General features: G+C 36.8%; 1 protein-coding gene across 1 annotated transcript in view; it reads right to left on the bottom strand.

The window, feature by feature from the left end:
* LOC106061851 (uncharacterized) overlaps positions 1-13,648 on the bottom strand; it is a 71,322-nt gene that overhangs the window by 8,297 nt on the left and 49,377 nt on the right. The window contains exons 22-27 of the mRNA XM_056011034.1: positions 9,911-9,946; positions 9,579-9,632; positions 9,358-9,414; positions 7,540-7,593; positions 2,465-2,527; positions 508-609 (exon numbers count right to left, since the gene is read on the bottom strand). Of these exons, the coding sequence (XP_055867009.1) occupies positions 508-609; positions 2,465-2,527; positions 7,540-7,593; positions 9,358-9,414; positions 9,579-9,632; positions 9,911-9,946 (366 nt within the window). The remainder of the gene's footprint in view (positions 1-507; positions 610-2,464; positions 2,528-7,539; positions 7,594-9,357; positions 9,415-9,578; positions 9,633-9,910; positions 9,947-13,648) is intronic.

Raw genomic sequence — 13,648 nt, 5'->3', positions numbered from 1 at the left:
GTATAGTTTGTACTTTGTATGACACAATACAACTGAGATATTAATTTTTATTTGCGAGTGGAAAGTCTTGCTTGTCAAGTCATTTGTATACATCTGTACTCTGTAGCTAGCTCACTACCTTAAGTGCTAAAGTAGGTCAATAATTTTTTTTTCGTGTCGCCAATTTATCTAATTTTGTAAGAAGAATCAATCTTTTTAGTTTTTCTTTATTACATTTAACATGTTAATAATTTTTCAATGTATGGATAAGGTTAATAATTATTATTTAAAAAAATATAAGTGTACTCTAAATGAATATATGAAGATACTGTGGCTGAGGGGTAAAGCACTTGGAACCGGAATCCCGTGTTCGAATCCTGGTAAAGACTCTAAGTGGATCATTTCGGGGGCAGATTCAGACTTTGTGTTTCCACACAAACTATCTTTGTAACCTTGTTTTTTTTTTTTTAAATTTAACAGAATTTTTTTTTTAAAGTGTAATAGTTAACACATCTTTAAAATATTTACTTGTGCAGCTTTCCTGTATCGCAGGCATCACAGGCATTGGTTCAATGCCGCCTTCTACGGAAACATCCGAACAATTTATCACCTTCATATTAACTTGTTTATCTAAAAAGAAAACAAGAAAAAAAAAGAATTAAAGCACTTAATATCCAATACCAAAATTTGCTGAATCTATATTATAAAATACCACTGACTGACTGATTGATCAAGAGATCTCATCGACTGTCGAATGGATTCACATGAAATTTGCACACAGGATTCTTTTACCTCCTAGGCGCTAACTAGGCATACGTTTTGACTGATTCGCAAACCTGACCACCGAAATTCAATCTTTCTATTAGACCTTTGTATTTCATTTGCTTTAAGGTCCAGTTTTATTACAACCAAATATTGGAGGTAGGGGACGACATGTTTTATTGAGCACAGCACGAATTGTCAATAAATGATGATTTTAGGGATACGATTTTCCTCCATCCGCGGACATGACCAAGCCAGTGCAGCTGTGCAGGTGTTGTTGTTTGAGGACTGTAGAGATGCAGGAAATACCCTTTCAAGCAAGTATCTCAGTGTTACACAATCTTTCTTGCCTCTGATTTTCTGTGCTATTTTTCTCAGAGAAAGCTTGTATGCTTTGCAACATGTACATTTTTATTTTCGTCAAATTTTGTGTGCCAAATCTACATTTGTATCTGGCAGGATCGGATCGATGTGTGCTGCATTAGATCCATTCAAGAAGAAAGATGTTAACCAGTAGTTAGACTATTGGACAGTAGTTAGACCTTTATTTGCCTAATTCTTCAACTCAGTATTATAGTGTTCAAACGTTTCACCATCTTTCTGATTTCTTGTGTAAAAATTCAAATCTGTCATAAACAGTGTTTGACTTCCGCAAACGATTTTCAAACCTTTAAATTACTTTGTCTACAGTAACAACTTCACATACTTTAAAAGTAGTTAATTTTTTTTTTACAATTGTATTGCTAAGTTAAGTAAGTTCTTGTCAGGTTCCAACTAATACTACATTTACAAAAAAATGTTTACTTTTTTTTTAAAGAGAAAAAATCTATTTAATATGCACATAAGTGGAACCTATTTAAAACAACTACTAATAAGTAGTTTATTCATATTATCGCGTGAACTGCATAGCTGCTCTACAATAATAGAACACTGAACTAAAGGATTTTTTATTTTTTTTACGGAATATTTTTTTTCCCTTGTGGCTTTGAATAAGATTGACCCTTTACAAAACAATTAGATCAATTAGATAATCTTTATATGACATAAGTTAGGCCAGGTTCACGTCTAACTTCACCTTCACTATTCCTTGGTCTACTGGACCGTTGGTGGGGCATCACATAAGATCGGTTAACCTTTTTTCTCCATTTTTCTCTGTCATTTGCCTTTAATAGAATTTCATTCTGATGTCTTTTCTGAAAATATTGAAACCTGCCAATTTACCTGCCTGGGTGGACGACTTCGGAAAGCCGATTTTTAGTTTGTGTCAAGGGGAGGTAAGGCGAGAATGAATGTGTTACTTTGATATTTTGGTATGATAGTGATATCCCCTTGTTACAAAAAAAAGTAAAGTTCTTCTTTCAGACCTTGTGGTCTATAGGGCAGATGATGTAAAGGTCATCTGTTTCTTAGACCTACGGTTAACGAGCGTGTCATGTGGCCAGCACAACGACCAACCGCCTTTACTTTTCCCCAACAAATGTCAGGTACCCATTAGAGCTGGGTGGACTAAAGGCGCCGAAGATCTGGAAATAAAAATCCCAGTCTTCACTAGGATTCGAACCCCGGACCTCGGTTCAGAAGCCAATTGCTATACCGCTCAGCTACCGCGCCTCCCTTTTTACAAACTGTCTTTATATCCTTCTTAACTCTGAGTAGATTTATACGTTCGCATAGAAGAGAAATAAACCTGTTTGGGTATGTTCCTTATAACAATGGTACTTACAATTCCATGGAAGTAAACGATCTGGAAGGTGATTCAAAGCAGCTTTACAGGTAGATACATTTTCTAAAAAACAAAATTTTTAATGAAAATTAGTTTAGAAAATGTAAAATACAAGTAGCATTCACCCGTCACAAAATAGCAGGGCAGGACTAAACCGTTGTGACCAAGAAGTCATGGAAAGATCACTCTTTCTTTTTTTTTTTTACCCCACGTAGTTTTAACGGCAAAAAAAAAAAAAAAATGGAGGGGGGAGGAGAACAAGTAATCTACTTTGTATTCACACGTCACTAAATAGCAGGGCCGGACTTAATCACTGTGGGGCCCTTTGCAAAACAGATTTCGCGTGGCCAAGTTTGGGTAGGGATACGGATAATAAGTTAAAATTAAGTTTGTATTAAAAATAAATTCATCTTTGCATTTTATTCATTCTTTACTATGTACATAATTACTTTACGAGCCTTGCGTGTAGCGAAGTCATACATTATGTCATACAAATTTTATTTCCTACATAGATCACACTCAGTAGCAAGCATTACCAAATGTTTCAATCTATCGACGAGAAATGTTGACCTCAAGTAATTCTTCATTACTTTGAGATGCGAGAAGCTTCTTTCACCAGATTCCACAACTACGGGTATTGCATAATGCCGTTCTTTTTTCGAGCGTAGGATTCTGTTATTACTTATGAAATGGTTTAATTGAATTAGCACGGGTCCTATGAAAGTTCGGGGCCCACTGAAGGAAGTTGCAGAGTCCTACGGCCGAGCTTGCAAAATAGTGACGTTGGCGCCGGTCGGCTAGTGTATAATAATTTTAAGACACCATTTCATGCTTTTCAAAGATTTAATTTAAAAAAAATATTGCTTGATATGTGTGTTTTATTAACCATTGAGGTTATTTAAATATTTAATAATAAAAACATGTATATGTTATGCATAAGTGTACCGCTAGTAACATTTTGGAGCTGGGCCAATAAGATGCTTTGTAAAAAAAACACTTATGATCTAGAAGTTATTTTCTAAGATATTTATTTTATAACCTTGTTTACGACAGGCCTGTACATTTAATGCCTACGCTGACCGTTCATGCGTGTACATTTCAATGTGTTGCTTAGCAAGAAAATAGATTCATCGATAGACCTACTTTATATAAAGGAAACTTATTAAAACATTTTTATTAGATATACAACTGTTTATAAGCTATAGAGAATACGTTGTTCTTTTCTCCTGAAATTTAGTTTTGACTTTGTTTCAACTGTTAACCTGTGAGCACTTGATATATCAGTTTGTGCGTTGACTATTCTCCGTCATCTCTATCTAACTTGTTGGCAAGGCAAGGCCTCATTTAAACTGTTGCGACGTCTAGAAAACATCATTAAAAAAGCATAAAAAATTACACTTACAACATTACCACATTTAAAGGAACTTTTTGAACAAAAGTGCCAAAGAAAAATCGAAAAAATCATGGAAGACAACGGCCACCCGCTCCATCAGAACTACGTCAGGTCGTCGCGAAGTGGGCGACTGCTGTCAATAAAAACAAGAACGGAGCGGTACAAAAACTCGTTCGTACCTCACTCGGTCAGACTCTATCACCGCCACTCATTGATCAGGGAACGTGAAATGCACCAAGATACCTGTGTGTAGTCGCTGAATGAACTCTTTATGTTGTCTATTGTATTTATGTGTATGTTTCTGTTGTGTTGTCTTTATATGAAAAAAGAGTCCTTGTAATTACAACAAATTTCCGTAAGGATCAATAAAGCAGTATTAGTCTTAGTCTAAAAATGACTTATGCCCCCTTTCGGGATTTTTAGGGCGCCCCCTTAGTCCACTCAACTCTAATGAGTAAAGTGAAGGCGGTTGGCCGTTGCTGGCCACATGACACCCTGCTCGTTAACCGTTGGCCATAGAAACAGATGACCTTAACATCATCTGCCCTATGGACCGCATCGTCGGATAGGGGGAACTTTACTTACTTACTTTACAGAAAGTTATTATATAAGCTTATGCACATATTTAACAAGTCCTTCACTCTTTTGAGTCTAGAGTACCTGAAACAAGGGACTAGCTAATAATGGCAAGACATACATTTGATATGGCCAAGGTATAATTAGCAAGCCCTCTTTTTTGAAAAGTCTGAACATGTGTCTCCTCCAACTTTCCATAATCGGATCAAGCTTAAACTTTGCACATTTACTCATTATAGATAACAAAATTTGAATGAATAAATAAATAACAAATTAGTTAATTAATTGACTAGAGTTGACTTTATCCTGTGTGCTCTCAGGGAAGTATAATAATAATAATAATAATAATAATGTAAAATGCTTTAGTGACGATATCTGTATGTCTTTTGGTCTGGATAAGTGTGGCATCATAAGCATTAAAAAGGGCAAGGCAACGAACACCAACATTGCATTTGAAGGCATCGAGGAATTGAACTCCGCCTCTATTTATAAATATCTTGGAATAAACCAGAATGCCAAGATAAACCATAAGAAATTAAAAGAGGACTTTCTTGGCAAATATAGGCAAAGAGTTAATAAAATCCTCAACACCAAACTGTCTGGCAGTAATCTCATCACTGCAATTAACAGCTGGGCCGTCCCTGTGCTCCTTTACACGTTCGGTGTGATCAAATGGACTGACACCGACCTACATGACATTGACAGACTCACTAGAAAATTACTAACCAAGTTTCGATGCCTACACCCCAAGTCCTTCACCATAAGGTTATACCTGCCCAGGAAGGATGGGGGTCGTGGATTGCAGAACATCTTCAAATTGTGTAAGATGCAAGTTTTAAAAATACGATCAAAACTGCTCGCCTCCAGCAACAAATTAGTTTCCTTCCTACGGAAATACGACTCCGATGCAACCCCTCTGAACCTACACAATTCTAATGTCAATATCGGTTTGGACGACGTAGGGCATGAGATTCGCCAATGGGAAGAAAAAACACTCCACGGAAAATTTCCGGCTTCATTACATGGGGACAACATCGACAAGGCTGCTTCCTTAACATGGCTCAAAGCAGGTCATCTCTACCCTGAAACAGAAGGCTTTGTTACAGCAATACAGGACAGAGTAATCAGGACAAAAAATTACGAGAAGCATATCCTGAAACTCAATGTTGTCGACAAATGCCGAAAATGTGGAAATGTGGGCGAGTCGATTGAACACATTATGGCAGGATGTCCAGCCCTATCAGAATCAGCCTACCTAGGTCGCCATAACCAAGTTGCAAAGTTAATACACCAACACCTGGCTTTGACGTACAAATTGATCGGTAAGGACACTCCCCCTTATTATAAATACTCTCCGCAAGAGGTTCTCGAGTCTACTGAACATCTGCTGTACTGGGATAGGCCTATTCTGACCGAAAAAATGGTAGATTTCAATCGCCCGGATCTGCTGTTCATCGATAAAAAAGAAAAAACCGCTACCATTATCGATATCGCCGTACCACTGTCTCATAATTTAAGAAACACTGAGATAGAAAAACAAAGAAAATATGGGAACCTAGGCTTGGAGATTAAGCGTCTATGGAAATTGTCCAAAATAACAATATACCCCATTGTTATATCAACCGAGGGGATAATAACAACTGACCTCACAGACACCTTCAAGGCCCTTAACATTCCTAGGAACATCTTCGTTGCCTGTCAGAGGGCGGTACTGCTGCAGACCTGCCACATCACCAGAAAATTCCTCAGTGGAAACTGTTAAAGGGACTACGATGAATTTTGTTACTCTTTAGCGAAACTCGACCCTGGCAGCGCCAGGATGACTACTCGTTCATTTCTAACATAATAATAATAATAATAATAATAATAATAATAATCTTTATTGTCCGTATGCAAATTTGTCTTACAATTTGTGCATTACACCAAACAAAAAACATTATAACTATAAGAAACCAAAGTGTAAATTAACACCAGACTCACTCATAATTTACATGTGACAAAGTTGATATTAGATTGTTCTTATTTAATGTTTTGATTGCCAGGGGAAGAAAAGAGTGTTTGTGTCTGTTTGTCTTTGCTATCGGTGTCTTGTATCTCTTTTGTGATGGTAACCGCAACCACACCTCTCCACCGAACTCGATTCTGAGCAGCTTTCTTCATCTGCTCCCATGTCATTCCAGTACCATCAGCTTCAATGATGACTGACCTCTTCTAGGTTTGCTTGGGTCTGCCCACTTTCCTCTTTCCTTGTGGGTTCCAGTCAAGTGCCTGCCTCGCAACATTGGTAGCTGGTTTTCGCAGGGTGTGTCCTATCCAGCTCCATTTTCGTTTTGTGATGTCTTAGTTTATGGGCTTTTATGTAGTTCTCTCCCACAAATCGATAGTAGTTATCTTTTCTGGCCACCTAATTCCTAATATCCGGCTTTTCCATATTTGTTTTAGTGACTCTCGAAGTTTCTGAACCTCATAGAAGGACAGACTTAACGTTAGTATTATAGATTTGTATTTTGTTATTTAGAGATAGTGCCTTAGAGCGCCAGATTGTTTGAAGAGTTTAAAAGTTAATTAATGAATAGTTATCAATTATTTTAATATCAAAATAAGGGGAATAATTGCAACAGAGATGTGGATGTATGCATTTATTCGCCTCATACGTTTTATTTCGTTTTTTTCCAATTCTCTGATGAATTGAAATTTTACATAATTATTTATAATCAATGACAATATACGAATCGATCACAAAATTAAGCAATTAGTTAATCATTTATTAGTAATTATTTTTTTTAATATAGCAGAAAGAAAGCTAAAACCTACAATCTTGAAATTAATGGCAGTAGTTAGCGTTATTTTCCCTTACATTACATTTGTTTAAAAAAAAAAAATATTTTTTTTGTTTTGTTTTTGCCTGTTCACCAGCAGTGTTGCTAAATAATTCATGAACGAGTTTAAACTGAACAAATTCGCTGTACAACTGAACAAGACAAACAGCTTGCCCCACATACACTATCGCTTTCACACACAATTCAAATTTCTTCAACATGATTGAATGTGTCTGAAATACAACTATAATACATGAATTTAAAAAGATACAAACAAAATAACTCACGATTATGTTCCTTGGTTTTGTTTTTATCTGTCGTTTTTAGAGTGGCGAATGTACCTTTACAGGAAGATACAATTAATAATAATGTCGTGAATTTATGCATTAATTATTATTTTTTTTATGTTCTTTCTAATAAATTAAAATTACATCGATTTTTTTCAATATTAGATCTATATCAATCTTTTCAGATGAAATGGATGAGAAGGTGGGCTGAAAAAATGGAGTTTAAAATGACAGAATTTGAGTTCTGAGACATCTTTCAATTTAAACATTTAGAGGGAAAGCAAAGAAAGCAAAAATTAGGCAGTAAACCACATTAAGCCTTCTTGCGCGATTCATACATACATATATTAAACATAAATGAATAACAGCACCAGGGACCAAGTTTTTAAGAGAGAAAGTAGTGAATTAAAATGCTACGAAAATAAGGGCACGCGCCGACCGAGGCTCGAACCTGTGACACTGGATTCGACACCACCGCCTAGCGATAACGCACCAAGCGAAACTAGCCTCTAGACCATCGGAATGTCCAAAAAACATTCTTCTGATCCAGAGTCATTTCGCCCGTATGCAAATTACCACCCCAGTGGTCAAAGGTCACAAGCTCCAGCTAGCCCCTCCCCCACCCTCGCAGCATCCGTTCACTAACAACTTCGATAGAGCCGACACAGACAGCCGTTAGGCATGTATTAGACAAACGATGGCTCTATCTAATTGTTTATCTCTCACAAAGACAAGTGGACAACATAAACACATTACATATAGAAGCTTCAGTGGGTACGAGCAATAATGCTGTAAACGTAAATGTAAACATAAACAAAGACAAGTGGACAACATAAACACATTACATATAGAAGCTTCAGTGGGTACGAGCAATTATGCTGTAAACGTAAATGTAAACATAAACAATTAGATAGAGCCATCGTTTGTCTAATACATGCCTAACGGCTGTCTGTGTCGGCTCTATCGAAGTTGTTAGTGAACGGATGCTGCGAGGGTGGGGGAGGGGCTAGCTGGAGCTTGTGACCTTTGACCACTGGGGTGGTAATTTGCATACGGGCGAAATGACTCTGGATCAGAAGAATGTTTTTTGGACATTCCGATGGTCTAGAGGCTAGTTTCGCTTGGTGCGTTATCGCTAGGCGGTGGTGTCGAATCCAGTGTCACAGGTTCGAGCCTCGGTCGGCGCGTGCCCTTATTTTCGTAGCATTTTAATTCACTACTTTCTCTCTTAAAAACTTGGTCCCTGGTGCTGTTATTCATTTATGTTTAATATATGTATGTATCATTTGTTTCAGCACCTAGCTTCAACTCTATGTTTACATGCACGATTCATAACAGGAAAACGAATTTTCATTCACGGATTTTAAGCTCGTCCCCTATTGTGAGATGTTGAAATTTCCTAACTCTCTTGCATCATATTCATTCGACGTTACAGTATGAAAACATTTTCTTTCAATGTCTCCTTTCTTAATTAACAAGCATTATTTTTTAAACCTACTATTTGATTAGGCCATTTTAACTCTTTCTCTCCTATTTGACGATGCCAAATAACGTTCATTTGACCTCCATTTAACTAAAGTGGTTTTGGATTTATAAACTTTAAAATGTGATGTGTAAAAAGAGCATGCCTTCTCCTATAATTCAGTACCAACTATAACGTTTTCTGATAATAAACAAAAACGTTATTGAAGTTAATTCATAACAGAATAGTAAAATACAAATGAGCACAATGAATACTACTCCTACTAATACGAGGAAAATAATTACGGAGAGAAAGAGTTAAATATGAAATTGTTTCTTACAAGCAAAGTTACTTACTGTGGACACCAAAGACTTCCGAATCATCACCATCGTCATCAATAGGTAACTCATAGCCTAAAAAGAAGGTAACCTGAACATTATACAAATGAACAATGTTCGTGCTTGACTATAAGACTTTTGAATGAACCTAAACAAATACATTTGCACCAAGTTTTGCACAAATGTCTTTACAGATAAAAAAAACCAACTACATTTATTAAGAAAATGTACATACTTACGGTACGTATAAGGAACAGAATATATAGTGTCGTCATTATTGATTGCAGTTAAACCTATACACATATATAAAAAAGATAATTTCAGGTCACAGTTGTCGTCGACAAGGACGAAGGAGCACAATTCTATGTACACACACACACACACTAACACACACACACTAAACATGCAAAAAAAAAACATTAGAGAGTTTTGATGCAATTATATAATTTTGTATGACCTTTTCTATCTAATTTGGGAAACCTGGTTCAAGCAAATGTATTGGGCAGGTCAAACCATGTGGTCTTAACTGAGAAATTGGTTTGTCATAAATTATTACATAAATTTTTTTTACCAGTACTGACTCCATACTCATCAATTTCAGAAACGCCTAGAAGGAAAAATCAATAATAAAAAAAAATATTAAGAAAAATGATAAAAGAAATTACATTCATTATTTGTACATTTTGTTTTCCTATATTCTACTTACAATCATTGAAATGCTCGAAAAAAATTCCTACATAAAAAAATAAATTTAATAAATAATACCTTCTTTCACAAAGTAAATATTTTGAAAATCCATTGAGTCACAGATTGATTTATCAAGAAATCTTTTGAATTGTGGTACGGACTCACATGAAATTTCGTACACAGGTTCCTTTTAACAGATTCGCAAACTGACCAACGCTAATAGCGGAAAAACGAAACCTTTCTATCAATTTTTTCTGTTTTATTTTAGAGATTTCTCTACATTCAAAAGGGGAAAGATAAACGATAAAAATAAATAATACCACATTGATATTTTTTTTATTTAGAGAGCAAAATAAATATCAAAATAAATGTAGAAAGGGGAAATGGCACTAAATCGGGGCTTCGGAAAATACATTATAATCTCTAGGCCTAGGACTAGTGAAAGTGTTCCTAAATTAACGGCTGTGATACGCCTACCGTTTTGTATTTGTTCAGGCCTTTCTGACTTGGACGGATTACTCTGGATATGTCTGAGTTTCTTATGCGGGTGTATTCAATGTTACTAACTAAAAAGAATATAGGCTCACACAAATTAACAAGTGAAGAAGCTAAGTCCAAACTGTTATAAAACACAGATGAAGGTTTAATACTGCTAAAATACCACAGTCGAGTCTCTGTCTATAAATACGTGTTATCCCTAAGAAATCCTATCACCAACTGACTTTATGATTCTAGGTAGTAAAGTCTAGGTCGGAGAAATGACAACGCGCAGGTAAAAAACAAAAACAAAAACAAAACAACAAACAAACAAGGCTACAAAGACAGTTTGTGTGGAAACACGGACTCAAAATCGGACCCCGAAGTGGTCCACCCAGGCAGGTAAAAAGGCAGGTATCAATATTTTCAGAAAAAAAACAAGAATGAATTTCTATCAAAGACAAAGGACAGAGAAGAATGGAGAAAGAAGGTAGACAGATCTTGTGTGGTGCTCCAGCTTTCCAGCTGACCAAATTATAGGTGCAAGTGACTGTGAAGTTAAATGTGAGCCTAACCTGATGTCTTATAATGAATATCTAATTGATCAAATTCTTTTGTAAAGGGTCAATCTCTTATTCAAATCCTACAAAAGTTGTAATGTATACAAATTAAACACTCGACGAGAATATATAATATTAACAATACATGGGCGTAGCCAGGGGGGGGGGGTTCTTGGGGTTCAAACCCCCCCCGAAATGAAATCCCCCCCCCCCCGATGGGGGGGGGGGACGGAATTAAATGAATGATTTTTTATTTCATTTTGTTTATTTTAGGTGAGATTTTAATACTAAATCATCACTTACCACAGCACAGCCGAGGCAGTTTTGAGTTAAAAACCCTCTACCAGGGGGTTTTGAGTTTAAATCCCCCTACCAGGGGGTTTTGAGATTTTAAAAACCACTATCAGGGGGTTTTGAGATACAAATCCCTCTACCAGGGGGCTTTGAGTTTAAAACCCCCTACCAGAGGTTTTTGCAGTTAAATCCCCCTCTTCTATAAAACAAAACAAAAAAAAATGCAAACAACAATCCCGAAATTCCAACAGCACAGTTGAGGAAGATTTTGATTTAAAAACCCCCTCCAAAATTTACGATAACCCCAACTTCAATAGAAAAAAAGCAAATTACACACTCAAAATTCTATGAGCGTAGCCAAAGGGGTTTAGAGTTTAACCCCCCTCCCCCTTCCAGTTGGGGTTTGAAGCTAAAAAATACCTCTTCAATATAAAAAAAAAAGCAAATTACACACTCAAAATTCTATGAGCGTAGCCAAAGGGGTTTTGAGTTTAAATCCCCCTCCTCCAGATGGCTTTTTCTTTAAAGTTTGAAACCAGATGGTTTTGAGTTTAAAATTCCCCTACAGAGCGTTTAGAGTTGAAAACCTCTCTTTTCAATATTATTTTAAAGCAAACTACAGTCACCAAATTCTATGATCGTAGCTAAATGGGGTTTTGAATTAAAAAACAAAACAAAAAAAAACCCCAGAGATTTTTTAGTTTAAAACCCCTCAACAAATGATTTGACGAAAAAACTTTCCTTTTCGATATAAAATCTAAAGCGAAATACAGGCATGTAATTCCAAGAGCGTAGTCAAGAAAGGTTACAAATTTCTACCAGTGGCTTGGGCTCCATTAATTAAGTGTGAATAGTCTTCTGCCGAAATTGAAAATTATTAAATGTGTCTCAACAAAGATGGCTATTACAGATTTTAGGAGTCAGTCATAGAGATCGGGTCTAAATCAAAGAAATCATATGCCGAACTGGGAGTCGAATCCTTAGTAAGGTTGTGACAGAGCGTCGCATGAGGTTTTGCGGGACATGTTTTCCGACAAAATGAATTACGCAAAATAAGAGTTGCGGAAACAGCTTGCCGGAAAATGCGCCCAACGGCGCGAGAGGGTCTAAGTCAGTAAGAATAGCACATTAAGTTTTTGAAATTAAACTTTTTAATAGCAAGATAATGCACTGTAGATACCTCAGAATATGCATTTAGTAGGCTTTCAATACCAGAAATAGTGCTCGGCGGCGGGGCTTCGCCCCGCGCTGGGGGAGCGCTGCGAACTCCCCCAGACCCCCTTGCTAGCAAGGGCGGGGAGTCTACAATAAACAATAAACGTCTTCCGAAAAGGTCAGAATGTAATAAAGATTAATTATGTACACACACAAACAAACATATATATATATATATAATTTTTTTCCGCGGGGGCGGGGGGTAGGTAGGGGGGATCCCCCCCCCCCAAACCCTCCCCGAAAAAAATCCTGGCTACGCCCATGTAACAATATGTTACTATCCAGTGAACGATTTGTCTGTGAACAATTTGTCTGTGAACGAATTGTCAGTGAACAATTAGTCGCGTGAACGATTTGCCGTGAAACAACTGTCGGTGAACAAGATGTCGGTAAACAAGTTGTCTGTGAGCGAATAGTCCGTGAGCGATATGTCGCGTGAACGAATTGTCGGGTGAACGAAATGTCTGGTGAACGAATAGTCGCGTGAATGAAAAGTCGTGAACGATTTGTCGGTGAACGAAATGTCAGTGAACGAATTGTCGTGGAACCCTTTCTACTTTACGAGATCTAAACGGGACGGACGGACGGGCAGACGGAAGACACTTTACACAAAACTATTAGCATTTTTCCCCTTTTGGGGGCCGCTAAAAATGGGGTTCCAGACAGCGAAGAAATAGCGAGAGAGAGAGAGAGAGAAAGAGAGAGAGAGAGAGAGACAGAGACAGAGACAGAGAGAAATGGAAAGAACGAAAGAAAGAGCGGGCCGTGAAATTTCATTGTAACAGATACACTTATTCACGGCTAAAAAAAAGTATGTTAGGTTGATCGTTATAAATAGACACGTTTAGTACAATTGATAAAAAAAAAAAGTAAACAGGATGTTCCGCCCATAACAAAAAATATAAAGCCTGTGATCAAATCAAGGGGCGTAAAGTGTGTACTTCTAGTTTATATGTGTCACAAAACCTCCTGCTACAAAGAAAACACAAAAGGTAGTCCTATTGAAGAAATTGTAACTACAACCAAATATTATATCGCAAAAAAAACAACAACAACAAAAAAACATACAAACAAAC

This window comes from Biomphalaria glabrata, chromosome 14 (assembly GCF_947242115.1).
Source record: "Biomphalaria glabrata chromosome 14, xgBioGlab47.1, whole genome shotgun sequence".
Classification (NCBI taxonomy): Eukaryota; Metazoa; Mollusca; class Gastropoda; family Planorbidae; genus Biomphalaria; species Biomphalaria glabrata.
The sequence above is the reverse complement of the archived record's forward strand: the minus strand, read 5'-3'. Positions and strand labels throughout refer to the sequence as shown.